General features: G+C 40.6%; 1 protein-coding gene across 1 annotated transcript; it reads right to left on the bottom strand.

Moving 5' to 3' along the window:
• Window positions 1-1,415: 1,415 nt before the first annotated feature.
• Window positions 1,416-23,032, bottom strand: hspb8 (heat shock protein b8). The gene is made up of 3 exons (XM_017711185.2): window positions 22,390-23,032; window positions 17,102-17,165; window positions 1,416-2,692 (listed from the first exon to the last, which is right to left on the bottom strand). The coding sequence occupies exons 1-3, from the start codon at window positions 22,727-22,729 to the stop codon at window positions 2,524-2,526; spliced, it is 573 nt and encodes a 190-aa protein (XP_017566674.1). The 5' UTR covers window positions 22,730-23,032; the 3' UTR covers window positions 1,416-2,523.
• Between the last annotated feature and the right edge of the window lie 3,132 nt (window positions 23,033-26,164).

Genomic DNA, 26,164 nt, shown 5'->3' with positions numbered 1-26,164 from the left:
CTGCCGCCGTGCGGAGACAACTCCCCTGGACAGGCTCCCAAAACGCAGCCCACTCGCTCCAAACCATAGCCAACAAAAGGCACAGATGTGAGAGAGGACAGTGGCAGAAACGGAGAGAAAGCTGAGAGCTTTATTAGTCTCAAAGAGAGTTCATATTTGAAGAAGTGAAAAAGTGGAATGAGTAGAAACCAGCAGATTTCGTATGAAGTGGACATAGACACAAACCCCAGATTGTGCCATTAGCGTGGTTTGGTTGAGGAGTGCCCTTACAGCAGGTGTGTCCAGCTCCACGACAGTTGATTTCCCTGCTGATACAGCTCAGCCGGTATTTTCTGTTTAGCTGGTGTGACCAAGCAGGAGATTCACCAAACAGCTGGAGATTGGTGACAATGACTAGCCCTGAATTGGACACTCTGCAGATGAGATTTTGGGGTTTGTCAGTGTAGAGTGTTTATTGCTGATGCCTTGTTTACTTACTTTTAAAATGTATAAAAATATATCATAAATGAATACCTAACGTATGACAGATTCTACTAAAATCTAAACACAAGGAAAGAATATAAACGTAACCTTAAGCTGCATGTTGGAAAACAGTGTTTCACGGAAGAGGAGAACATTTCAGTGATGTTAAGTACAGTGTAGTAAAATGAATGTCATACTGAATCAGCAATTCAATAATAAAATGGTAAAACTTCAGGATGTCCCAGCCTGGAGTTGTGTTAATTCTGTTTCAGGATGCTTTCAGAAGGTGTTTTAATGTTTAGAAACTCTATAAAATATACATAAAATCACAAACATGCCAATCATCGATGCCCTCCATACCTATGGCAATGTTTATGACCATTTAGCCAGTGACCAATTACCACCTAGGTATTTAACAATCCCCCCCAGTCATATACAAAACATAAAAGCAGTCAGTACATGAATGTTATCCATTTATTATCTATTTTAGCAAATAATTAAAAGCTTTACTTTTTAAGCAATATTTTCTTGTTATATATTATTTAATCAAACTTGCTCCAACAACAACTTCCGCTATGTAATGAACTGTACGAATAAACAGCAATATAAACTATTTAATATTTCAGATTATTCCATTGCGGCATAACTGAACTGTATTTTACATTGAAACAAGTACATAAATTAGATCAGTTTAATAATTTCAAAAATGATTCATAGATTAGCGTATTATATATGCAATTCTATTTTTTTTCCAAATGAGACCTCATTACAATGAATGGTTCTCATCATTTATTAACGTGCACATTAAGTATGCTTTAAGAAATAACATTAAAAATGGAAACTCAAAGTAAAATGTCTATTAGCTGAACTAACAATGGCCAAAATTAAATGTACTAGTAACCATGACTACATGACACTATATTACTTCACACCAATAAAACAAAACATTGCAGTTTAGAAATAATTAATTGTATGTTTAATCACAGGCAATGAGACGATTTTAGTAAGACATTTTATTTTATATACTTTCTCAGTATGAGTTACAAACTCTATATTTACAGTGACAAGAGCATCAGAAAGACATCAACTGATAAAATACTAACATTCACTTTTAGCAAAACCGAATGTTAATTAAATTAACTTCATTTCCTCCATCATCTTTTGCAGATAAATAAAAAGCTAGCAACTGTAAATAAATTTAGTTATAAAACACACCAAATCTTCACAAGAAAACTGGATTTTCGAAAAGAAAAAAAAAAAAGTCAAGCATAAAAAGTGAACCTCTACAGTCTGGACCGTGCACAGAGCTTCATATGACAGTCAAGCAGAATTCATACTCCGAAAACACACCTCGCGTCGCCCGATTTGTATCCAAATGGATGTATTCTGGGTGCAGCTTACAACTCAGTTAGGACTAGTAGGAAGGTGAAAAAGTCCTTAAAGTCTCTCCAAACTACAGGCCTGATCCTGACCACTGACCTTTTCCACCTTTCACCTTGCAACATTCACTTTGCAGAAGACTTCTGTGTCTAAACATCTGATCTGCCTTAAGGCTGCTACTGAGCTTCAAGCAAACTGCTCTGGGAGTTATTCATCCACTGATTATGCACTGCTTGAAGATCTGCTCAGCATCTTACAAGCACATCAACTCAATCAACAATAAAAATTTGAAAATGGGCCTCATCAACTCTTGCATCAATCAAGTGTCTTTGAGAACCACACGTATGTGCTAATTTGATCCAACCACTTGCTACTTAATAATAAGGTACCTCCTATGTTAACTCATTTATTACCAACCTTCCTCCTCTAAATCCACCCTCCTACAGAGTCCTACCAACTGCAATCTTTGAGAAGACCTTGAGTAAAGGATGTTTTGCTAGTAAGCAAACTCTGCAGGAAGGCAGATTTCCAGGAGCACAGTGGCATAACTAGTTTGTCAAAATGCTCATCAGAAGATATTTCAAGTTAGGGGTTGCAGTAGGAATTTGCTTGGAGCAAACATCACGTCCACATGGTCTTCACTGTCCAGACTGGCTGTATTGAGGGCTGCTGGGTCACGTTCTAAGCCATGGTGGACTCCTGCGGTTTGGCCTCGGGCTCGTCTGTGGGCTCTGCAGGGGTTTCGCTGCAGTAGAGGTAGTAAGGAGGGGTCTGTCGTGACTCGATGATCAACACACCCTCTGGAGACAGGGAGGCAAAGACTGTGAGGGGGTCCACATCCACCGGGATCCTACAGGACAGGACAATGTGTGTCATGTTATGATTAAGGACATTTTGGTGCTGTCAGGTCATTTACATTTTACATTTATGGCATTTGGCTGACGCTCTTATCCAGAGCGACTTACAATTTGATCATTTTACACAGGTAGGCCAAGGTGGTGTTAGGAGTCTTGCCCAAGGACTCTTACTGGTATAGTGTAGGTTGTTTGCTCAGGTCTACCCAGTCTACAAGGCAGAGGTGTTAACCACTACACTATCCCAACCACCAGGTCATGATGCTTAAATGGTCCATGCTTGAAATAAACCACAGGATGAAGAAACTGTGTAAATGGCCTATTTAACCAAGAAGCACTATTGCATTTGAGATTACATTACATGCGCTATTTATTCACTCAGTAGCTGCTTTTGTGCAAAATGATGGAGGCATCATTCAACTGTTTAGATGTAAACAAAATCATTCAGAGTGGTTTGGTGTGAAATGCGCCTTTCTAGAGAAATTTACCGAGTCAAAATTGTTCACCACTGTAGTACTAGAAACCATGTCTACACTACAAATATCACGGTTTTATCTGCTATCCAAAATGACCAGTGAACTCATGTCACGATTGGCCTCTCCCAGTCCTGTCCATGTGAGTTTGTTTTGGTTTAGCCCCCTTGTTTCATGACTCCGCCCCTGATGGTCTCCATCTGTTTTCCACCTGTCCCTCGTTTTCCCTGTGTATTTAAGCCCTGTGTTTTCCCCTTGTGTTTGCTGGTCTTTGTTATCTGCTGTGTTGGTTGTGTTGTAGTTGTAGTCTTTGTACTGTTCTGCTCTGCTCTGCTTGTTGGATTCTGGTGTCTGTCATGCCTGTCCCCCGATCAATCCGTGTTGGATCTCTGACCCTGGACCGTCACAACTATGACCCTGGATTTGCCCTTAATAAATCTCGCTTATCTCAGCACGTCTCCGCCTCCTCGCTCCCCGTTACAACTCACGTGTGTCTTATAAGGTTTTATATGTCACGCTGATAATGGTGAAATAGTGCTAAATTTGAAAAGATACATTTTTTGGCTACTATTTTTTCCTTACAATGCCCTGCATGCACCTCTGCACCCTGCACGCCTTTTGCGTTGCTTGGGTTGACAGTGTTGCATCACACAGTGTCAGCAAAACTCATGGCTCATGTGAGTAACGTTATTCATCACATTTGCAACTCACTGTCCTACCCCATAAACTGGTAAGCAGAGCAGCAAGTCATTTGTTGACACCACAAATTTCCATTCCTTCAAACCTTTTTTGAACCTTCACGCTTTCCATAGTTCCAGTGTTCCTTGGTGTTGTTATCCGTAAGGGAATGCAAGTGATTTGTCAAAGGGACAGTGAATTCGAGGGGAAACTGAATCAGATACAACAGGTGTTAGCTGTGTCGAATGGCTGTAGCTACAGGCTAATAGCTACAAAAGCACATTAGTTTGTGCGCATTGATCTCAGCGGAGAATGCAGCTTTGAGAAGAAACACAGAAGTTATCCTGGAGTAATACGTTTATATTAAAATAAATTAAGGCCAAAACTTTATAGCAAAACTATCACAAAGCAATGTCTCAGGTATCAAGCAACTCATTTATATCCATTTGGTGTAATAACCTGAAGGGATATCAAATCCTTTGGACATCTAGTTCCTAGTGCTATAATGGTGAACAATTCTGATGGTAAATTTCTCACGAAGGCAAATTTCACACCAAACCGCTCTGAATTATTTAACGATTAGAGAGAGCGCTCACAGTGGTGCATTTTGGTAGCATGATCACTGCAATTTGCGCTGCTCTAGAAACTCATTCCCGTAGTTCACACCATTACAAACTGTGTAAAAATAGACAAGTTATAGGCTTTACAAATTAGAGCCACAGTTTCAGTAAAGCCAACACAGAACTGGAGTTCCTTCGGAGCTCCTTATCATGTCAGCTGGGTATAAAAACGTGAGCGACATATTCTGAAGCAAGTTACACACTCGCTCATTTGCCTTCGCCAATAAAAAAAGTTTTCTTTTGCATTACTTCTTGAACCGAAGATAATTCATAATGTATTTTCCGATGTTAATTTAAATGTTGTACTTGGCACCTCCTAGAGTGCGGAAGAGAGAGAGACAGAGTGCTGCAGGTGCTGAGTAATAGAGTCTGTTCCCAATTACTACAAATCGCTGCCTGATGCAGAGTTTATCACCTGAAATTTCCATCTGCATACTCTCCTAATCAATGTGCCAGACTGGCACCAGCCATTTTAATGAGGAGGAGAAGGAGTGAGAGAGAGAACGAGAGAGAAGGAGAAATCGAGAATCCACTGCCTGAGAGACTGGATTAGCATAAACTCAAACCGGCTCTACAGGGAGAGGGAGGAACACGCTTTAGACATTAATGAAGGGTGATGTCATGCACAGCTGATCCCCAGCTGGTCTCCTGTTGCAACATACTAGAAATGAAACAAGAGACGGAGAAGATTCTGGAATTGGAACAGGACTTGGGAATGGGAAAAGGAACGCAATGTGAGTGCGTTTGCATGCACTTAATAATCCTCTAACTGCAGAAAATCATGTTTTGCATGGCGTAGTTGATTTCAGAAGTGTTTTGTGGCGTCTCGTGGCAGTGCTGTCTGTTTTCACACATGCACAGACTGAGAAATGCGAAAGAAATCAGAGTAAGAGTCACATGCACTAGGAAATCCAATTACTGAGCTAACATCCAGCCTCTTTATCAGATTTCTTAATCGGATTTCTAGACCTTACTCCGATCTAAGAAATCGATCGAAGAAAGAATAATCAGATAACTGCGGAAATCCAATTATGATCAGATTATTGAGTGAGTGTAATACTGTGAGGTGGATAACTTTCTAGAATGGCAATGTGAGGTATGGAACATGCTCAGGCTCTGAAGGAGCTGCTTCTGAGAAGTGGGTGGAGCCTTGTTGGAGCCTTATCCTTATAAAAGCTGCCTCTAGGGGGGAATGAAGAGCAAGTGGGAGAGACAGACCACCAGAGGACAGCCACAGAAGAGCAGTTTAGGCCATGCTGCTCTGAACACAAACTGCTCTGATAGTTAATATGGTTAAATCCTGTAAAATTCCTATGCTTATATGTTTTGAGGAAAACATTAGAGTTTTGTTGTTTTTTTTTATTTCTCTCGAGCTGGGCAGGTAAGGAAGGGCGCGCCCATACATGCCTTCATATTCATGTATGCCTCTAATTGTGTAGACACATTAGGTAAGGGGCGGGCACCATCCTGTGTATGTTTTGAATTATTAGAGTAGGTTTAGAGTAGTTAGTTATTCCATCCATCCATCCATCCATCCATCCATCCATTTTCTAAGCCGCTGTTTTTTTTATTTATTTACCAAGGTGAGAGTATTTTTGGTTTAGTTAGTTTAAGGTTGGTTTAGTTTAAGGATGTTCTTTCCTTTGGTGCCGTCCATGGTCCAGCTCTTGTTTTGTTTGTTTTCTTGGTCATTTGTTTTTGTATATATTGTGTGTGTGTGTGTGTGTGTGTGTGTGTGTGTGTGTGTGTATATATGTATATGTATGTATAAACAAAACAGCTGGTTTGGTGATAATAAACGGTTGAAGCTACTAAGTTGTTTGTGGTTCACCCTCTTCAACTGTTGCTTGTAATTTATACCCAGCCGTATGTTTAGTCAGCCATCTTCCCATGTTATAGACTCCTCTTACCCCTAGACAGATACCGAGGTAACAGCTACACTCTAGAATGGGAATGGATGGTGTAGAACATTCTAGAACAGGAATGGGTGGTTTAGAATGTTCTAGAATGTGACAGAGAGGTTCTGAACCCTATAATGGGAATGGGTGGTATAGAACAGTCTAGAATGTGAGTGTGAGGTATAGAACATTCTAGTAAGGTAATATTAGGTACAGAACACTAGAATGGGAATGGACGATGTAGAACATTCTAGAACAGGAATGGGTGGTTTAGAATGTTCTAGAATTTGAATGTGAGGTATGGAACATTATAGTAAGGGAACATTAGGTAAAGAACACTCTAGAATGGGAAAGGATGATGGAGAACATTCCAGAACAGGAATGGGTGCTTAAGAATGTTCTGGAATGTGAAAGAGAGGTACAGAACACTATAATGGGAACGGGTGGTATAGAACAGTCTAGAATGTGAGTGTGAGGTATAAAACATTCTAGTAAGGGAATATTAGGTACAGAACACTGTAATGGGAATGGATGATGTAGAACATTCTAGAACAGGAATGGGTGGCTTAGAATGTTCTAGAGTGTGAGGTATAGAACATTCTAGTAAGGTAATATTAGGTACAGAACACTAGAATGGGAATGGACAATGTAGAACATTCTACAACAGGAATGGGTGCTTAAGAATGTTCTAGAATGTGACAGAGGTACAGAGCACTAGAATGGGAATGGATGATGTAGAACATTCTAGAACAGGAATGGGTGGTTAAGAATGTTCTAGAATGTGCCAGAGAGCTATAGAACACTCTAGAATGGGAATGGGTGGTGTAGAGCAGTCTAGAATGTGCATGTGAGGTATGGAATGTTCTAAAATGGGAGATTCTATAATGACAAAGGAAACGGAAGAACATTCCAGAACTACAGGGATGGTTCTAGAACACAACATTGCTTTGAAACACTCAGCTTGCAAGCATAGATGTGATGTACAGTGTGTTCAGCCAAACTATGAAGTAGAAGCACAGAGTTCTGTTTCAGTGATTGCATCATGACAGATTTGATTTAAATGAATCTCATATTTGCTTGGATTCACTCCACCTCCACCCAAATGTGCCTCTTCTGTTGCTGCACATGGGCTGTTGGATAAATTAACTCTTAATATTAGGTCTGCTCCACTACTGACCCTTTGTATGCCAGCTTAATATTTATCTTTGGGCTTATCTGCCTGCTGCGGGTGGGAGTTGAGACTTGCTTTTGTATCTTTCTTCTCTCATTCCGTATGGAAGGCAGCTGTTTGTCATTTTGGGTTTTTGGCTTTATGTCATAATTTATTTAATATGATTTGCATTGACCTTTCTATTGTATTGCTAAAGGTCCACAGTTCAAATTCTGGACTACTCCTCATGTTTGTTAATACTGGCTCAGGGCTGTGTGCAGTAAAACAGAGCACACAGTGAATTAATGTTCAACACACATGGGTTTTAAATAACTACAATGGCAAAAGACAATAGGTTTACAGTCATTATGGTCTATTATTTTTTTTAGTTTCATTGCTTCATTTTTAATCTTTGGTACCATACTTTGGTCAACATTGGTTGTTTTTTAATGTGCTTTATAAATAAACTTGACTTTGATTTGGATCATTTTTATTTGTATTCATTTTTATTTGTCTAGAACAGGCAGCGTCCCAATGCAGCTTTATAGAAATTTGAGTCTCTTAATGAGCATCACAGAGGACTACAGAGGCAAGGAAAACTTTCTAAGAGCATGAGGAAGAAACACTGACTGGAACCAAGATTCCATGGAAAAGCTCCCTAGGAGTATGACAAAGAACCACTGACAGAAACCAAGATTCAAATGAAGAAATTCCCTGAGAGCATGAGGAAGAACCACTGACAGAAACCAAGCTTCAAATGAAGAAATTCCCTAAGAGCATGAGAAAGAGACACTGACTGGAACCAAGATTCAAATAGAGAAATTCCCTAAGAGCATGAAGAAGAAACACTGACATGAACCAAGATTCCATGAAAAAGCTCACTATGAGTATGACAAAGAACCACTGACAGAAACCAAGATTCAAATGGAGAAATTCCCTGAGAGCATGAAGAAGAACCACTGACATGAACCAAGACCCAAATGGAAAAGCTCCCTAAGAGTCATCATCACTGCACACCATCTCTTCATAAGCTCTGAAATGGTCATTATAGAACAGATTCAATTTCACAGTGAGGCGGAAGCACCGTTACAGCCACTGTGAAATACAGGATATACACCAAACGCATCAATTCTATTTTAGGTTATGAATCATATTTCATATTATTGTTTTCATTTTAGACACTAATCCATTTGAGGCTGTGTGCTACAGCAAATTCACTGCTCTTCATGTTATAAGAAAACCATGGCAGGCAACCAAACCACTAATGTAAAGCTAAAAGCATGAGGAAGAAACCCTGAATGGAGCCACGACTCAAAACGGTGGCTCATCCTCCCAGACAGGGCTGCACTCCGCTCCACAATAGCACACAGTCTACGCTTTGTGTGAGAGAGGCAGATAGAGACAGAGACTGAGAAAGAAAGGAGAGACCCAGAGCTTTGTAGAGCACTCTGACCAAATAAGGTGGCAGTGGAGTTTCCGTGCAGGCTGCCAAGTGTCCAGACGCTAATATAAACCCCCAGTGCTAGTTCAGGGCCGACTCCGGTGGCCTCTCTCTATTCAATTAACATTAAGCTGCTAAAATCCATTTACATGACTGTGTCGAGCTGAGGAGAGAGGGCTAACCCAGCATTCCTCCAGACTTGTAAAGTATGTGGAGAAACTAGCTGCCCTTTTAGACTGTGTGGATGTTTCATGATAATTGGACCAATAAAAATGCTACTGTTTTGGTGTCCATATCTAGGGCCTAAACTGCTTTTGAACTCGTTGTTTATATGATGTCATGTCTCTCAGCCTTCTCAGTGAATGTCGCAAAACTTTCTACAATTAAATCATGATAATAAACTAAACACTGATTGTTGGTACAGAAACTCAGATAAAGCTGCTTTTGCGAGAAACTTTGTTCTTTAGCTTCATACAGCAAACCTGAAGTAGGAAACCTGGGTGTGCTCTTAGACTCTGAGCTCTGTTTTATCCCGCATGTAAACACAGTCACTAAAGTTTGAGAAATGTCACTAAAGTTCTGCCTTTTCTGTCTCAGACTGTCGCAGAGAAACTTGTTCAAGCATTTGTTACAAGCAGAGTTGATCACTGTAATGATCTTCTTACTGGACTTTCTAAGAAGACAAATCATCCTCTACAGAGATCATATCACTCTGTAGCGCTGCGGAGCGATAAGCAGGAGGACGATTATGCGGAGATAAGCGAGATTTATTAAGGGCAAATCCAAAATCAGGTTCTAGACAGTCCAGGGTCAAGGAGCCAACATGGAGAGATTGGGTACCGACATACTAAACACAGAACTACACATCAAACAATACATCAAACAGCACAAAGACCAGCAACCTAACATGGGAAAACACAGGGCTTAAATACAACAGGGATGACGGGGGACAACAAGACACAGGTGGCAAACACAGGTGGTTACAATCAAGGGTGGAGTCTAGAAACAAGGGGGCAGGACAGGGAAGAATCAAAACAAAAGCACATGGACAACTGGGAGGGGCCAATCGTGACACACTCCTGTTTAGAAATAACTGCACTGTCTGCCTGTATCATTCAGAAGATATTTCAAAGTTCTGCTACTAGTTTTTAAGGCTCTAAAAGGCCTTAAGGTAGCCGCTTACATCACAGTGTGTCTGTTTTTGTTCCAGCATGTGATCGTAGGCTATGTTCACATTACAGGCCTACACTCAGATCTCTCAGACATGATGCTTAACACTGGTTTAGGTAAGTGACTCAAATCTGTCATGAAGTGATGAACCGGCGTCCTGAAATGACCCGCATGCACGTCACGTCAATGAATCACTGCATCATCAGCACAAAGTAATGAACAGAACGAGCTTCGCTGAGAAGTTAATTAACTCTGATCAGCTCTCAGCTTCATTATTAGAGCGGGATGGTGGAGGAAAAGGTGAGATGAGCTGCTTTTCCACCGTTTACAGGATTTAACTTCGGTTCAGCGCTGCTGCCATGGTAACACTGAATGATGGCGCACACACAGTGGAAAAAAGCACAGGAATTCCGATCTGAGCATCACATTAAGGTCACATGACCACGATTCGGATACGTATCCGATATAGGACCCCATATGAAAGTGACTCAGGTGGGATTTGAAAAGATCAGATTTGCGAGTCCACACAGCCCTGAACACATCAGATCTGAGTCACATTAGGGCCAAAACTTGAATTTGTACCACTTCAACCTGGTAATGTGAACGTTAGACCTGCAGATACTGACCGTCTAAAACGACCTTCTGTAACATACAGAGAACATGGAGAGACTCATTCAGTTATTCTGCTTCTAAACTGTGGAACTCAATTTCACCTTTTATTAGACAGTCAAGCTCAGCGCTCACTTCTAAGAAGCATCTAAAAACGTATCTCTCTTTAATTCAGCATTTAATTAAAACTCTGCATCTCATGGTGCTTATCATTTAATTTGATCTGTGTCATTTTTCTCATATGATTCTAAATGAATACTTACAAATTCTTGTATTACTGTTAAGCTTTATCACCTGTCTGTAAAGCACTTTGAGCCACTGGCATGTAAATTATTATTATTATTATTATTATTATTGTTATTATTATTATTATTATTATTATTATTGGTAGTAGTAGTATTAGCCTATTCAGCCTCCAGCAGTTTAGCCCCATCCATTCACTCTGAAGGAGTGTTTCAGCCTGGACTGCTTTTTCAAGGAGACCAATCAGAACACAGCTCATTTACATAACAAAAATAGTTTATGTCTAGGAGATAAAGAGAGGTTGGAAAATGGTCACATTAAAATGAATTGCGGCTGTTCTTTTGGTACCAAAACCCAACAAATGTCATCAGTGGAGCTAAAAAAAAAAAAGATGTAAAGTCCTACGAAATTACCGTTTCAGAGACAGTAACGATTAGGTGCAAAGCCCTTGGTCAGGCAGGGTGAAGCAGGGGTCACTTGAGTCACTTCAGTTACCATGATAGCTTTTTACTTTCTAAAAGTTCCAATGATCAGCCACTGCCAATGAATACAGAGACATTTCAATAAACCAGGATTTGGGCTTTAGATCAAAGCAGAAGAGATTAAGCAAAAGAGCATCCTGCCAAGACCCGGGTGGCTGTCCGCTAGCTTAAAGCATCTGTTAGATCCATCATGTTTAAATCGCAGCATGCCTGTCTGCCTGCCTGCCTGCGTGTGCATGTGTCTGTACATGACTGTTCATCTCTCTCTATCGCTCTTTGTCTCTCTCAGTCAGAGGCCCAGCACAGCACGGCAAAGTCGCTACGCCGTGTGACAAAGTCAAATCATTCAGGCAGCTTATGGCTCAGAGCTGCACACTATTCTGTTTACCTCTGGCAAAGAGGCTTTTTTTATTATTTCATCTCCCACATTGATTCTGTAAGACTGCCAGCAGCCATCTGAAATGATTCTCTTGGACAAAGTGAAGGGGAGAGAGAGGGAGAGAGAGGGAGGGAAGGGGGGCGGGGGTGAGAGAGTGAACGAAAGAGCAAGAGATACAGAGATACATAGAGACAAAGACGGAAGAAGGGAAAAGATACAGGAGACAGAAAGGGAAGAAAAAAAATGAAAGAAAAAAGAGAGATGAAAAAGAATAGGGAGATAAAAGAAAAGGAGGGAGTGAGTGAGAGAGAGAGAGAGAAATAAAAGGAAAGAAAGAGAGAGAAGGAAAGGAGAAAGGAATTGAGACAGAAAGGAGACAAAAAGAAAGCAAGACAGAAAGAGTGAGTGAAAGTGAAAGGCAGAATAGAGAAAGAGGAGAGAAAGGGAGAGAGACTGAAACAAAAATGAGAAAGAATCGAAGAGAAAGAAAAAGAGAAGGCAACACAGAGAAAGACAGAGAGGAGAAAAGCCAGAGGTAGAAGAAATAATAGAAAGAGAGAAACAAAGAGATGGTGTATAAGATAGAGAAGGACACAGGACAAAAAGAGAGTGAGCAGAGAGAGAGAGAGTGTGAAGCAGAGTGTGAGAGAGAGAGAGAGTGAAGCAGAGTGAGAGACAGAGTGAGAGAGAGAGTGTGAAGCAGAGTGTGAGAGAGAGAGAGAGTGAAGCAGAGTGAGAGACAGAGTGAGAGAGAGAGTGTGAAGCAGAGTGTGAGAGAGTGAAGCAGACAGAGAGAGAGTGAAGCAGAGTGAGAGACAGAGAGAGAGAGAAAGAGAGAGAGAGAGAGAGAAAGAGAGAGAGAGAGTGAAGAGACAGAGTGAGAGACAGAGAGAGAGAGAAAGTACTAATAGACTGACTCAATCTGAAAAGGTCTTTTTCTATCTGGTCGTTCTCTGTGATGATAAAGACAGACGGAGTGACTCTCCACCCACACTCGACTCAGACGCACGGACAGAGACACGGCTGATATGAAGCTGACACACAGAGACGTCTCTGAAGAGCGCCTGAGATCAGAGATGTGCCTGTTTTTTGTTCCAACGTTTAAGCTTCACGGTCACAGTCACTGCCTGCATGAATGAAAGGGTAACAGTGTAGACGGTAAAAAGTGGCTCGTCAGATCAATCTAAAAAAAAAAAACAACTAGTTTTATTCAACTCAAAATCCTACATTCACTGAAAGAATCATTCATTCAATCATTTATTTCAGTTGAATAAAACCAGTTCATGAAGTCATTTTGTTGGGTAGATCTGACCAGCCACTTTTTACAGGGTCATTTTTTTAGTATTTCTCACTTGTAGCTCGAAACCAGCAGGAGGGGATGAGTTGAATTTGATGGAGAGTTACTGCTGTGCTCAGTTTTGTTTTGCATTTCTTTTACGTCATTTTTTTTTCTTCAATTTTTGACATTTAAACAAATAACGTCTTAAGCAGACTCAAACTTGCCAAAACAGAAATCAAATGTAAACACTACTCTTGACTGTTTTAGGCCAGAAAAGGATATTTATATGTTATTTTTTGTTTTAATACATAATTTGTTGCATTAAGCTGCGTTCTGTACCGCATTATATCTTACCTAAGAACAAACCCCAAATAAGAAAACACTGGTGAATGTCAGAATACTAGTGAAAACTGCATAAGTGGGATTTAAGAAGAAATTTCAGTAACACTTTCTATGAATGTCGCATTTGTAAGCATCTATAAACACATTCATAACATGTTATAATGCATTCATAAGGCATTATAAACATGGCTATAAATATATATAAAAATGCATTACACGTTATAGCCATGCTTATTATGCATTATGAATTGTTAACATAATGCATTATAAGTACTGTTCATAACAAATTATAAGAGCTCATAAGTTGTATTTGTCCGCTCTAAGTAAAGTGAGGCGTACAGGACTAAAGCCTCCTCCAGGGTTTAGACTGAGGGTTCAGGTTGAAGTATTTACTGAAGGATTTACTGAAACACTAAAACACAATAAAGCTCATTACAGGCTTCAGATGTCAGAGTTTAAATTAGAGCTGCCGTCAGTGTTTCACCCAATGTGGGAAAGTTAATGTACACCACTGTTAATGTGCACCACCGTTAGCCTGGCACTCACTTAACACTGCATATCCAATAGAACGCCAGCAGAAATTAGCTTTATATCCCTCAGCCTCATGTTTTCATTCATCGCTGTCCTTTCACTACAATATCCAGCATGCATTACACACACTTACAACAGATCTAGTAATGGTTACATTATTCTTTTTGGCCGGCCTTCTAAGGGTTAACTAAAGAGGGCATTACAACCGGACATTTGAATTAAGCCAGAAAATGTTGCATGAAACACTGTGATTATAAAGCAAAGCCTGCGCAGAATTTTCCATAAAGCAAAAGTAGAAGTAAGAAAACTCAGCAGAAGGCAGCCTATGTGTATCTGGCCTAACGGCAGCACTGTGCCAGCGCCACAACAGATGCTGTGTAATGCTATAAATACACTGGATCTGACTATTTTAGTCTTTAGCACCCCCCACACTGCACCGTTTAGCAGGGACGCAGGAAGTGGGGGTGCTTTTTTGGGATTTTGCAATTGTTTAACCCCTTAAATGGCCAGGGCCTGCTTTTACTAACAGCTCTCATCAGCCCTGGTTTGAACATGAAGCTACCACCCATGAGCTCAGTGAGACTCTGCAGCTTCTGAAGCGTCTAAACTGAGGCTGCTGTTGTGTCAGATGGCAAAAATGATGTTTAAAAAAGCTGAATATTTGTTTGTTGCAAGGAAATACTGAAGTATAAACAAACAACAGCTACAGGTATTTAGTTTTAACTGTGGGTTTCATGGATTTGAATGGATTTTTAAAAATCTGTTAGCTCATGTCTTTGTTGATATTAAGCACGACTCATTAAATCATATGTTTAAAAAAACAAAATAGGTTTCAATTTTCCACCAAAATGGAAAATGGGCTTTTTTCCAGCTCTAAAATTTTTTTTTTCTGATTTTTCATTGCATCACATGCACCAGTGGACGGGACAAAATAAACATACCGATAACATCATGTTTTGCCTCCTCCTCCCATCACTCCCACCTATCGTGGTTAGAAAGTGCTCCGCAAGCTCAGAGACCCTCCTGATAACGTGAAATAGGTGATGATATAGGATGAAATGTGTTCCGATTCACACTGACTTTAAAGTTAATTAGTAACTTTTAAGTAATGTTGTTTGAGCTCAGTCTGCAGAACAACTCTTTCTTTTAATCCTTTCTCTCTCCTTCACTGTTAGAAATAAAGCTTCCTCGATGGCTCTTGGCTTGGAGATATGGTTCTAGGAAAAACTCACATTTAGACATTCCATTTACAAAACTGGGGTCGGATCCATGAAAACTTGTGACGATTCTTAGGACAGACTAAGAAGTTGGGCCTCAATCACCGGTATCTTCGTAAGTTTTCTCTGAAATTTGTTCTTGAGAAAGGTGCTACGAAAAAGTCTGCGTCAGGTTCATGTCGTGTTCTTAAACCACAGAACTGTTCACACCTTTGAGATCTTGAGTGTGTAGATTCTGTAACACTTTCTATGAATGTCACATTTGTAAGCATCTATAAACACATTCATAACATGTTATAATGCTTTCATAAGGCATTATAAACATGGGTATAAATGTTTATAAAAATGCATTACACCTTATAGCCATGCTTATTATGCATTATGAATTGTTGGCATAATGCATTATATGTACAGTTCATAACAAATTATAAGAGCTCATAAGCTGTATTAGTCTGCTGTAAGTAAAGTGAAGCGTACTGGACTAAAGCCTCCTCCAGCGTTAAGAGTGAGGCTTCAGGTTGAAGTATTTACTGAAGAATTTACTGAAACACTAAAACATCCACAATAAAGCTCATTACAGGCTTCAAATGTCAGAGTTTAAACTAGTGATGTCATCAGTGTTTCACCCAATGTGGGAAAGTCAATGTACATCACTGTTAATGTGCACCACCGTTAGCCTGGCACTAACTTAACACTGTATATCCAGTAGAGTACTAGCTTTACTTAGTGTAGTGTAGCTTTACTGTAGTGTAGTGTAATGTGATGTTACAGAGAGAAGGTTTCTAGTGCTGAAGCCCTGAAGATGCAGCTTTACGCTCTCCAAGCTGGGACCGACTTCTTTTAGCACTGACAGTACAACATATTATTAACACTATTTAGCATTGTATTATATAAACAATTAATAACATATAATAAACTTGGCTATAAAGTGTAACGCAGTGTAACTCATTTTTCATAAAGATGTACAACCATGTGTATAATGCCTTATGAATACATTATAACATGTTATAAATATGCTTATAGATGCTTACAAACGTGACATTCATAGAAAGTGTTGCCGAAATGTTCTTAAGAATGGTTGATTAATGAGGCCCATTGCTCTTAAATGCAATGATTTAAAAAAAACAAACTAAGAAGTTCTTAAATATTCTCATATTATATAATTTTCTTAAGAATTTCTGAAGTTTTCTTCTGTGGGTTACGTTGCATTTTACCACATACCGAAAATGATGCAAGATACACTCTGAATTTGATTAACAACAAAAACATCAAACCAAGCATCAAAAACATTTAGTGAATAAAAACTAGAGGTTATGGTGAAAGAAGCAGCCGACACACTCTCAGAAGAGATGCGACTCCACACACCCCGTCTCGTCTCCAGCCTTAAAACATTCGGTTATGAAATGGTACAAATACGTACTTTTCATCTGGATGGCAGCGTCCGGTAAATATTTAGACGCTCATCTTGTCAACTCTTACAGCCTAAGACGAGTGTGAGGCCGTTGTAAGACTAATAAAATGTTTAGGATTGTGATATTTTCAAGAATACCTCTTGCTCTTAGAATCATTCTTGAGAAAACAGGCAAAAGGTTGTTGAACGAAAAACAATTTCTGGCATTTTTCTTCTTAAAAATGAAGTTAAGAAAAGACACATTTAAGATTTTCTTTCTTAAGACACTCTCGTGAATCCAGGCCCTGGTTCTTTAATGAAGGTTCTTGAGGGAACCAAAAGTGGTGCTCCTTACTCCTTACTACCCACCGACTCTCAACTAAGAGAACTAACACGGCAGAGTCGCCCACTCTCTCCAAACCGATTCTAATTCCATGAATTACCAACGTGCAATAACAAGCGGCCGCCTGTCAGTCTCAGTTCTGAACGTCTGGAAAACTTACTGAATCTTCTTTGTGAAGTTTTTCGTCACGATTCCTCCCTCGTTCTGCTTCTCTTCGTGTTTCCCTGCAGAGAGAATGACGCGGCAGTCATTAATAACACCAAGATCAATCAGGCATGACTCTGAATAAAATAGCTGATTATGGCTGGCGGCTAAACTCGTGGCTGGTGCACGACACGTTCGCCGTCTGTCGAATTGTTTTTGTTTTCTGCTTCATCCAAAAATGAACTTTTGCAGCCTCAAGTGCGGAGATATCATCTTCTGAGTATCACGCGGGTACACGGGCTTTACTGTGTCCATCTGAAGCAGTTAAGGTTTTGAAGAGTATAGATTTTAACAGACTGACTCTGAAGAGACTGACTGGAGAAATTTCAGCACAAACATTACAGTAAAGATGAATATTTAGAGGTTGTGGTCAGTGGCTGCATGTCTAATATGGTCACTCGTTCTTTCTCTCCCTCTCTCTCTCTCTCAGTTTGTATCTTTCTCCTCATATTTTTATATATTTTTTCCCTTTCTTTTATGCTCCTTCACATGGTCTCGCTTTTCTTTCTTTCTCACTTTCTCTCTCTCAATCTCTCTCTGTTGCTTTGTTTTACTCTCCATCTCTCAGTTTTCTTTTTCTTTCTTTCTTTGTCTCTGTCTTGCTGTCTCTTACTCTATATGCTTCTCTCTCTATCTCTTTCTGTTTCCACTCTCAGTTTTGTTTTCCTTTTCTTTCTTTTTTTGTCTCTCTTTTTTTCCTCTCTCTCTCTCTTTTTCTCTCTTCACTCAGGATATTTCTCTCAATTTCTCATTTATTTCCCTCTCTCTCCTTCCCTCTCTCTTTTTCAGTATCTCTCTCTCTCATTCGTTCTCTCTTTCTCTCTCTCTCTTCATTCTTCACTCTCTCTCTCTCTCTCTCTTCATTCTTCACTCTGGATTTTTCTCTCATTTTCTCCTTTACCCCCCCTTTTTCAATATCTCTGTCCCTCGTTCAGTATCAGAAGGAAGGAGAGAGCGATTTCCTCTCTCTCTCTCTCTCTCTCTTTTTCTCTTTCTCACTTCACTCTGGATATTTCTCTCAATTTCTCATTTATTCCCCTCTCTCTCCTTCTCTCTTTTTCAGTATCTCTCTCTCTCATTCGTTCTCTCTTTCTCTCACTATTTTCCTTCTCTCTCTCTTCATTCTTCTCTCTGGATTTTTCACTCATTTTCTCCTTTACCCCCCCCCCTTTCAATATCTCTCTCCCTCGTTCAGTATCTGTTCAGTATCAGAAGGAAGGAGAGAACAATTTCCTCTCTTTCTCTCTCTCTCTCTCTCTCTCTCTCTCTCTCTCTCTCTCTCTCAGCAGCTGTTAGTCTCTAAATTGCAAGCATGCCACTCCCGGCCTCAGCTTGACTCAGACATGTACACTCCCCCAACTCCCAACCACCACGCAGCCATCCCACCCGCATGACTTCTGTACAAACCGTAAACGCACCTCTTTTTAAAACTGACCAAACAGTGTGACCAAACTGTTACTCGCGAACAAGGCGTCGATATAAATAACTATTCTAGATTTAAGTCAGTCGACAATTTTACTAGAACAACTGATCCGTCGTCTTCATTGTTAAAGTGTCAAAACATACTGTTCAGTCTGTTCCGTCCACATGTAGAACCTCAAACCTAATACAGTCATCTGCAAAAGTTTGACACCCCATCAAATTAAAAGTAGGTTTTCTAAACACAAATAAGTTAATATACGCTTAAAAATCAAATTCTCCTGCGCTTATTTGCTGAATTTAACATATTGGAAAAATATAATGTGCCACTAAGGCACGCAGAAGCATGTTCCCTTTAGAGAACATGAACAACAGAGCTATATATATGTACACACACACACACACACACACACACACACACACACACACATATATATATATATATATATATATATATATATATATATATATATATATATATATATATAGAGAGATATATAGACATATCAGTGTTAAAGGCACAGTAACAAATACAGCCTGTTGGAAAATGTTCTCTCTGTACATTGAATTAGTATTAAATAGCATGTGGCAATTGCAGTTTTATAAGTTAAGGTAACTGCTTAAGCCTTCAAATGACCAGGACTTGCTGGTGGGCCCAAAGTTTTATTACACACTTCTATAATCTAAGAATAGCTCAACCAGTTTGCAGTGAACTCCCTGTACTTATTGAATAATAAGCCTTGGTATATAATACGCTTCCAACTTCTACTTTTGTACTTTTTTAGAAAAGGCCTTTTTACTTTTAATTGTGCCATTTTCTCACTTAAGTAACAACACTTTAACCTGAGTGTGGTTTTCGGCCACTGTAGCAACCTCTGGTTATTATATTGTATTGTAATGTATTCTATTCTGTTATTATTATAGGAGGTTCAGACAGAGCAGTTCCCCGTCTCTCTTTATTTCACTCTCCTTTCAGCTGAGTTGAAAGCGTGGCCCTCACTTTGCCACAGCTACAAGAACATTATCCAGATCACTTTTAGAAAGAGGCTGAGTGACGTCAGAAGACCCCCCCACCCCCTCCAAACTTCCCAGCAGCTCTGAGTGAATGACCCAACTGGCATACCAACAATGTGCTTATAAAAAGCCCTGCTGCCTCACACATACATTCACATGACTGACGTACACAGATCCGACACAGGAGCTCCTCGCAAACATACAACCAAGGGCAACAAGGGCTAATGCACCAGTATGGCACAAAACATCATTTACACATTTCTTCCCTTTATCCCAAATCAGGGGTCGGCAACATGCAGCTGTTTTACTGCCCTGTTGTGGCTCCACAGCAGCATTAGATTATTAGATAAAATTAAAATGGTCCTCCTTTGCAGTAACAAAGTTCTGCTGGACGTTCAACACAGTTTTAACAATAAATGGTCTTAAACGCTGGAGTTAAAGTAGCCTATATATGCTAATTCACCTTTTAACCCTAAAGGTCGGTGCATACACTGCTGGTTACATAGCAACACAGACAACAATCTCACCTAGCTAGCAGCTAACGAAAGAGAAATATTTAAGACAAACATCGATAATTTGGAGACTAATTGACTTATTTGCATTTATAATCACTCCAGCTGTTTTTTTCATCTGTAACGATAAACTGCCGAACATTAAAAAGGCATGAGGCTGAAGTCGCTTCTCGTCCTTATTTGAATTTTCCCATTCCACCTTAAATGGCCGGGCAGATACACTACGGAACGTCAGGTGCCATTTAAGGTGAAGCGTGAAAATTCAAATAAGACTGAGAAGCGATTTCAGCGTCGTAAAAAATCAAACGTTGAGAGACATTTTACAAGAAACTCTTCCACTTTCGTTTCCTGCCGGAGATGCGAGAAAAGTGGCTATAGCTTAAAGCAAAGCAAAGCAAGTCTACATTTTTGTTACTGCTATATTTTTACCCTACACTAGTATATTAGCGCATGCTGAGACATATTTATAGCCAAGATGGTAAAATGGGTATAAAACGTTGCAGCTCCCGGAGTGGTTTGGTTTTTTTTAATGGACAAATTCTCTCGGCTTACCATTTGAGGTGCCGACCCCTGCCCCAAATGTATGCTGGTGCCTGAAGTTTACTTCTTTAGATTTGCACTGGAACTATTCTGCTAATCAGCAATTAAAAGAAAGCAGCGTATAATTAGCAAAGTGCAAACTGCTCACACATTTGCCTCAAACTGGGCTAAGTTGTTAAGTAATCTCAAATAGACTTGCTTATGTGAATTCTGACACTGTATGTGTATGTGTAGTGGCATTTGTTAAGTGGGCCTAGTAGTGAAGGTGGACATGGAGATGGTTGGTGTGAAAGTAGAGGAGGCAGATGATCCGCTGTGGTGTCCCCTAAAGGGAGCAGCCGAAAGAAGAAGAAGATGATGGCAATGTTTACACTGTCACCATCAGTTCAACTCCAACATATAATCCTGCTCCAATCCTGCCTGGAGACGGCCCTAAATGACTTGGTAAAACGTCTGGTTCCATTGACTTCCATTAAGAGTCAAGTGTGTTTTTCCTCCTTCTACTGTAAAGGTATCACTTTTGAGATACAAGGTTTTGGCCCGACAACAGCAGCATGCAATGCAAAGTAAATCATCTTTAATATATTTGGGTACAAATAAAGGCAAGTTGGTGGACGTCATCCTCACCATACCATCGTCTCTGGACTTTGATGTTTGCTAGCTGAACCCCCAACTTGTAAGCAGGCCCTCCTAAAATGAAATCCTGGCTGTAGCACTGGTTTGTAGTACAGCGAAAACAGACGTCTTGAAGCCTGAATTTTGACTTAAGCATTCGGTTTGTTAACTCAAGGGGTACAAGGTTTCATTCTTTGCTAGCATAAGCCTTGTAGCTCCAATGCAAGAAGAAGAAACTTCAGACACTGGAAACGCCTTGGCTGGCTGACTGTATTTAGGGTAAGGGAGAACCTTAACTTAATTTTTTTGCCAAAGTGTCGCTTTAAGTATCCACACTTTGATTTAAACAAGCCATCGGGGGGGCGGGGGCGGCCCTGTTTAAAGACAGACTGCTGGGACTCTCCATCTGAGGTCTAATTTTAACTCATGTTTAAAGCATTGAGATTCTTAAGGGATCTCAGCAGGTGTGGGGGTGTGAATGGAGCCATCGTAATGTGCAAGTCATGATAGAGGTGTTATGGCTGCGTGTGAATCTGTGATTCCAAACTGAGCTTGTGAAATGGAAATGGTGATGGATTCTCCTTCATTTTAGGGACTGGCAGGTTCCTCCTACGTTCCCCTTGCACTAAACAGCGATCGGTAAACAGTTTGAAAGGCCTAACAGTGAAGCTGGCCTGCTGAGTGTGATGAGTTTGGCTACAATAATGCTGGTCATGATATCTTCAGGTTGGTAGGGGACATCATCTTGCAACCAAAAACAAAACTAATTTTAACTTATAACACGGTGTGATGATTCTAAATGTCAGTCTTAAGGACATTTAGACCCAGCTAAGGCAAAGGTCATGATTCTGAGGGTCCAGTTTAGGATCTGCCTCCTCTCCATGGCTGCTTACCAATTTCTTTTAAAGAAATTCAAAGCCTTAAGTTGCTTTCAAGAACAATTTAAAGACATATGTGTTACTGTGCTTAATTAACAGTGATTTGACCTGTTTTATCTTCTAATTCTGCTTTGATTCCTTTGTGCCACTTAAGTATATTATGGTTTTTACTAATAATAGTGAAGTCGGCACTGTCATGGAAAAGTGAGCATTGCATCTCTATCACTAGGCCAGATCAGAGCCAGCCTCCACGTCTGTGTCCTCACCTGAAACCTCCACAAAACCGTCTTTGGTCTTCACGCTGAGCTCCTCGGGCCTGTAGCTGTGCACGTTCACGCACACTTTCCACGGCTCGTCCGGGTGGCTGGCCGGGGGGCAGCGCGGAGGCTCTGTGTATCTCCGCGGTGTGAAAGTGGAGCGCAGGCCGCCGGGCCAGGGCGCGCTGCGGCGACTCGTGATCCTGGGAAGCCCCCAGTCAGGCCAGTCCATGGCCATGTCGTCCGGAAAAGCCGGCATGCTGAAATCGTCGTCCATGAAATGCGGAGCGAACGGGTCTCTGGGAATCCTCTGCCTGCTGCCCAGCGTGTAGAAATCACCCTCTGCCATGGTTGAAGTGTGAAGGACCTCAAATAACCCGGACTGAAGGTCGAAAGATGTCCCTTGTTGAAGCTTTAGACGATTTTTTCCAAATTGGCGTCAACGCCTCTTGTGCGTTTTTACGCACGGGCTAAAATGTGCGTAAAAGTCGAAATCAGAAACTTTTCAAAGTAAATCTGCGTAGGAAAACTACTAATATGCTCCTCTACTCGTGCTGTTCTTGAAGTTTCCTGGCCAAGACCTCTGTTTTATACGCCTGCTGGGGCTTCGACCGCGGTCAGCCTGACAGATTCAGAAGTCCAGAAAGTGCTGGCCAAAGACCCTCCCCAAGGCAGGCCAAGTTTAGCCCTAGGCCCTTACTGGCTCCCCCCATCTGGCCCTCCCCTCTGATGACTCATTCACTTTTTAATAGAACATAACGCACAACCTTCAGGACCACAGCGATGCTCAGGGCTGTGGCAATGAGGGGTGATGTCACCATGCGCACAAACCAGCCTATATAATGCTCTATAAGCGTAAACATGACACAACTTAATGACCCTCAGGAATCCTGACCCTCAGATGGGGCCAAGAGTCCTTAAGACAGATATTTAGAACACAACATACCAATTTCATGTCATCAAGATATATAACAAGCCTCAAACGAGTTTACTTGTTTGTTTGACCATCATTATATGATTGGACGATGACGTCACCAACCAACATATGAAATGCTCCGTAGGTGTAAATATGACAGAACCCATTTAACCTCAACAATTCAAAACACAGGATACAAATTTAAAGGGGAGCTCCACTGATTGTGCAAAATGACTTAATCATTCGATGGTTTAGAGGTTAATAAATAATTATCACAAAACTATGTCTCAGACCTCAGGAGCCCCTGAACTATCCAGATACTATCAGGTGAGCCCCCAGCACTATGTGGTGAGCACCCGAGGTATTATCCGGTGCTCACCACTTAGAATTGGGTGCTCGCCACATAGTAATTTGTGCTCACTTGATAGTATTGGGCGCTCACCTGATAGTATCTGGTGCAAACCAGATTTTTAGACCCCCCCACCCCTTAACATCCTGTAAGGTCACACTAAACTCTTCGGATGTCTGGTTCCTATCACCACCACTGTGACCAGTTCTGATTCTAATTTTTCTAAAAATGAGCATTTCACATCAAACCACTCTGACCTTACTAAGGCTGGAAAATCTGTGGAATTTCCTTTAAAACTCTGTCCAAGAAACTGACCCTCAATATGCAAACACATATGCTGTGTATCAGACTTAAAGGCGATACAACCTAACGATCATCAACAGCCCTGAGGCGCCTTGTTAGTAAGTATATTAGCTTTAAATGAGTTTATTTGTTGCTTGATATTCTATCTTTCTGCCATGCAATGTGATGGCATCAACATAGGTTTAAATCTGGTAGCCTCTTGAACTCCTTGAGACCACCGGTGGGTCCAAAACGCAACTCGTCATGCTCTTCATAACTTTCATATTTCATAAGCTCCATTCAGAAGCTGGTCGTCGTGTGAGGCTGTAGCTCTTCTCTCCAGTCTAATAGACGGTGATGTCATTGTAAACCCTTATAATCAAAGAAGCTGAACTCACATTTTTCCCTAAATCTGGGCTCTAAACTATAAACAGACGACGATCTGCTCTGGAAACATTACTTTTATATAATAACACAAAGAGCGTCTGAGATTTTTGGTTTTCAGCAGTAAATTGTGAGCATATACACTGCGTGCACAATTATTAGGCAAGTCTTATTTTTGAGGATTATTTTTTATTAATGACCAACTACAGCGCTCTCGCTTAATCCGAAATGTTAATAAACCTCAAACATGAATGTTTAAGAAAAATAAAGTGAGGTTTTGTTTTTCTTAGGAGAATATCTAGATGTGCACATTTACTGGGCAACTATAATGGTGCAGAATTATTATGCAGCTAAATGAAAAACACACATTATCTCACTTTATTTTCATCTGTTCAAGTGAGAATTATAAACAAACAACTCAAAACTTTACAATGAACATTTCTGAGAAATAAAAAAAAATCAGTGACCAGTATAGCCAACCTTCTCTTCAATAACAGTGATGAGCCTTCCATTCATGGAGTCGGTCAGTTTCTTGATCTGTTGACGATCAACTTTTTGTGCAGCAGCAGCCGCAGCCTCCCAGACCCTGTTCAGAGAGGTGTCCTGTTTTCCTTCACTGTAAATCTCCCGTTTAAGAATTGCCCACAAGTTCTCAGTTGGGTTCAGGTCAGGTGAGGAAGGGGGCCACGTCATAAGTTTTTCATCTTTAACGCCTTTACTGGCGAGCCATGCAGAGGAGTACTTGGATGCATGTGATGGAGCATCGTCCTGCATAGAAATCATCGTCTTTTTGAAAGATGCAGATTCTTCCTGGACCACAGCTTAAAGAAAGTGTCTTCTAAAAACTGGCAGTAGGCTTGGCAGTTGATTTTGAGAACATCTTCAACCCGAAAAGGTCCAACCAGCTCATCTTTAATAATACCAGCCCATACCAGTACCCCACCTCCACCTTGTTGGCGTCTGACTCGAAGTGGAGCTCTGTCCTGTTACTGATCCAGCCACGGGCCCGTCCATCTGGTCCGTCAAGAGTCACTCTCATTTCATCAGCCCATAAAACCTTTGAAAGATCTGTCTTCACATTCTTCTTGGACCAGTCTAGACACTTCAGCTTATGTGTCTTGTTCAGTGGTGGTCGGGTTTCAGCCTTTCTTACCTCGGCCACGTCTCTGAGCGCTGAACATCTTGTACTTCTTGGTACTCCAGCTAGGCTGCAGTTCTGGAATATGACAGAACTGGAAGATAATGGGCTCCTGGTGGCTTCACACTTGATTCTTCTCAAATCCTTGGCAGTTAATTTGCGTCTTTTTTTCTCAGCACGTTTCTTGCGACCCTGTTGACTATTTGCAACAAAACATTTGATGGTTCTGTGATCTCGCCCCAATATCTTAGCAATTTCAAGAGTTCTGCATCCCTCTGAGAGACTTTTGGTCATTTTTGACTTTTCAGAGTCAGTTCAATCTCTTTTTTGGCCCATTTTGCCTGAAGAAAAAAGCTGCCTAATAATTATGCACACCTTGATATAGAGTGTTGACCTCCTTAGGCCACACCCTCCCTCATTACACAGATACACATCACCTGCTAGGCTTAAATCCATTAAGCATTCAAGTTTATCCAGCTTGGAGTTAGAAAATATGCCTAAAGATGATAATATGGGCAAAATACTCACTTGCCTAATAATTGTGCACACAGTGTAGTGATATGAGTGATCATAAACCACATGTTCTGTTCATTTGAGGGGAGCTTTCACAAAATAAATAAATAAATAAATAAACATTTGCATTTATTTCATAGTTACTGAATAATTTGCCTTATGATTTGTTCACGTGACTTCAGATGGAATAACCAAAATATAC

This window comes from Pygocentrus nattereri, chromosome 20 (genome assembly GCF_015220715.1).
Source record: "Pygocentrus nattereri isolate fPygNat1 chromosome 20, fPygNat1.pri, whole genome shotgun sequence".
Lineage (NCBI taxonomy): Eukaryota > Metazoa > Chordata > Actinopteri > Characiformes > Serrasalmidae > Pygocentrus > Pygocentrus nattereri.
The sequence above is the reverse complement of the archived record's forward strand: the minus strand, read 5'-3'. Positions and strand labels throughout refer to the sequence as shown.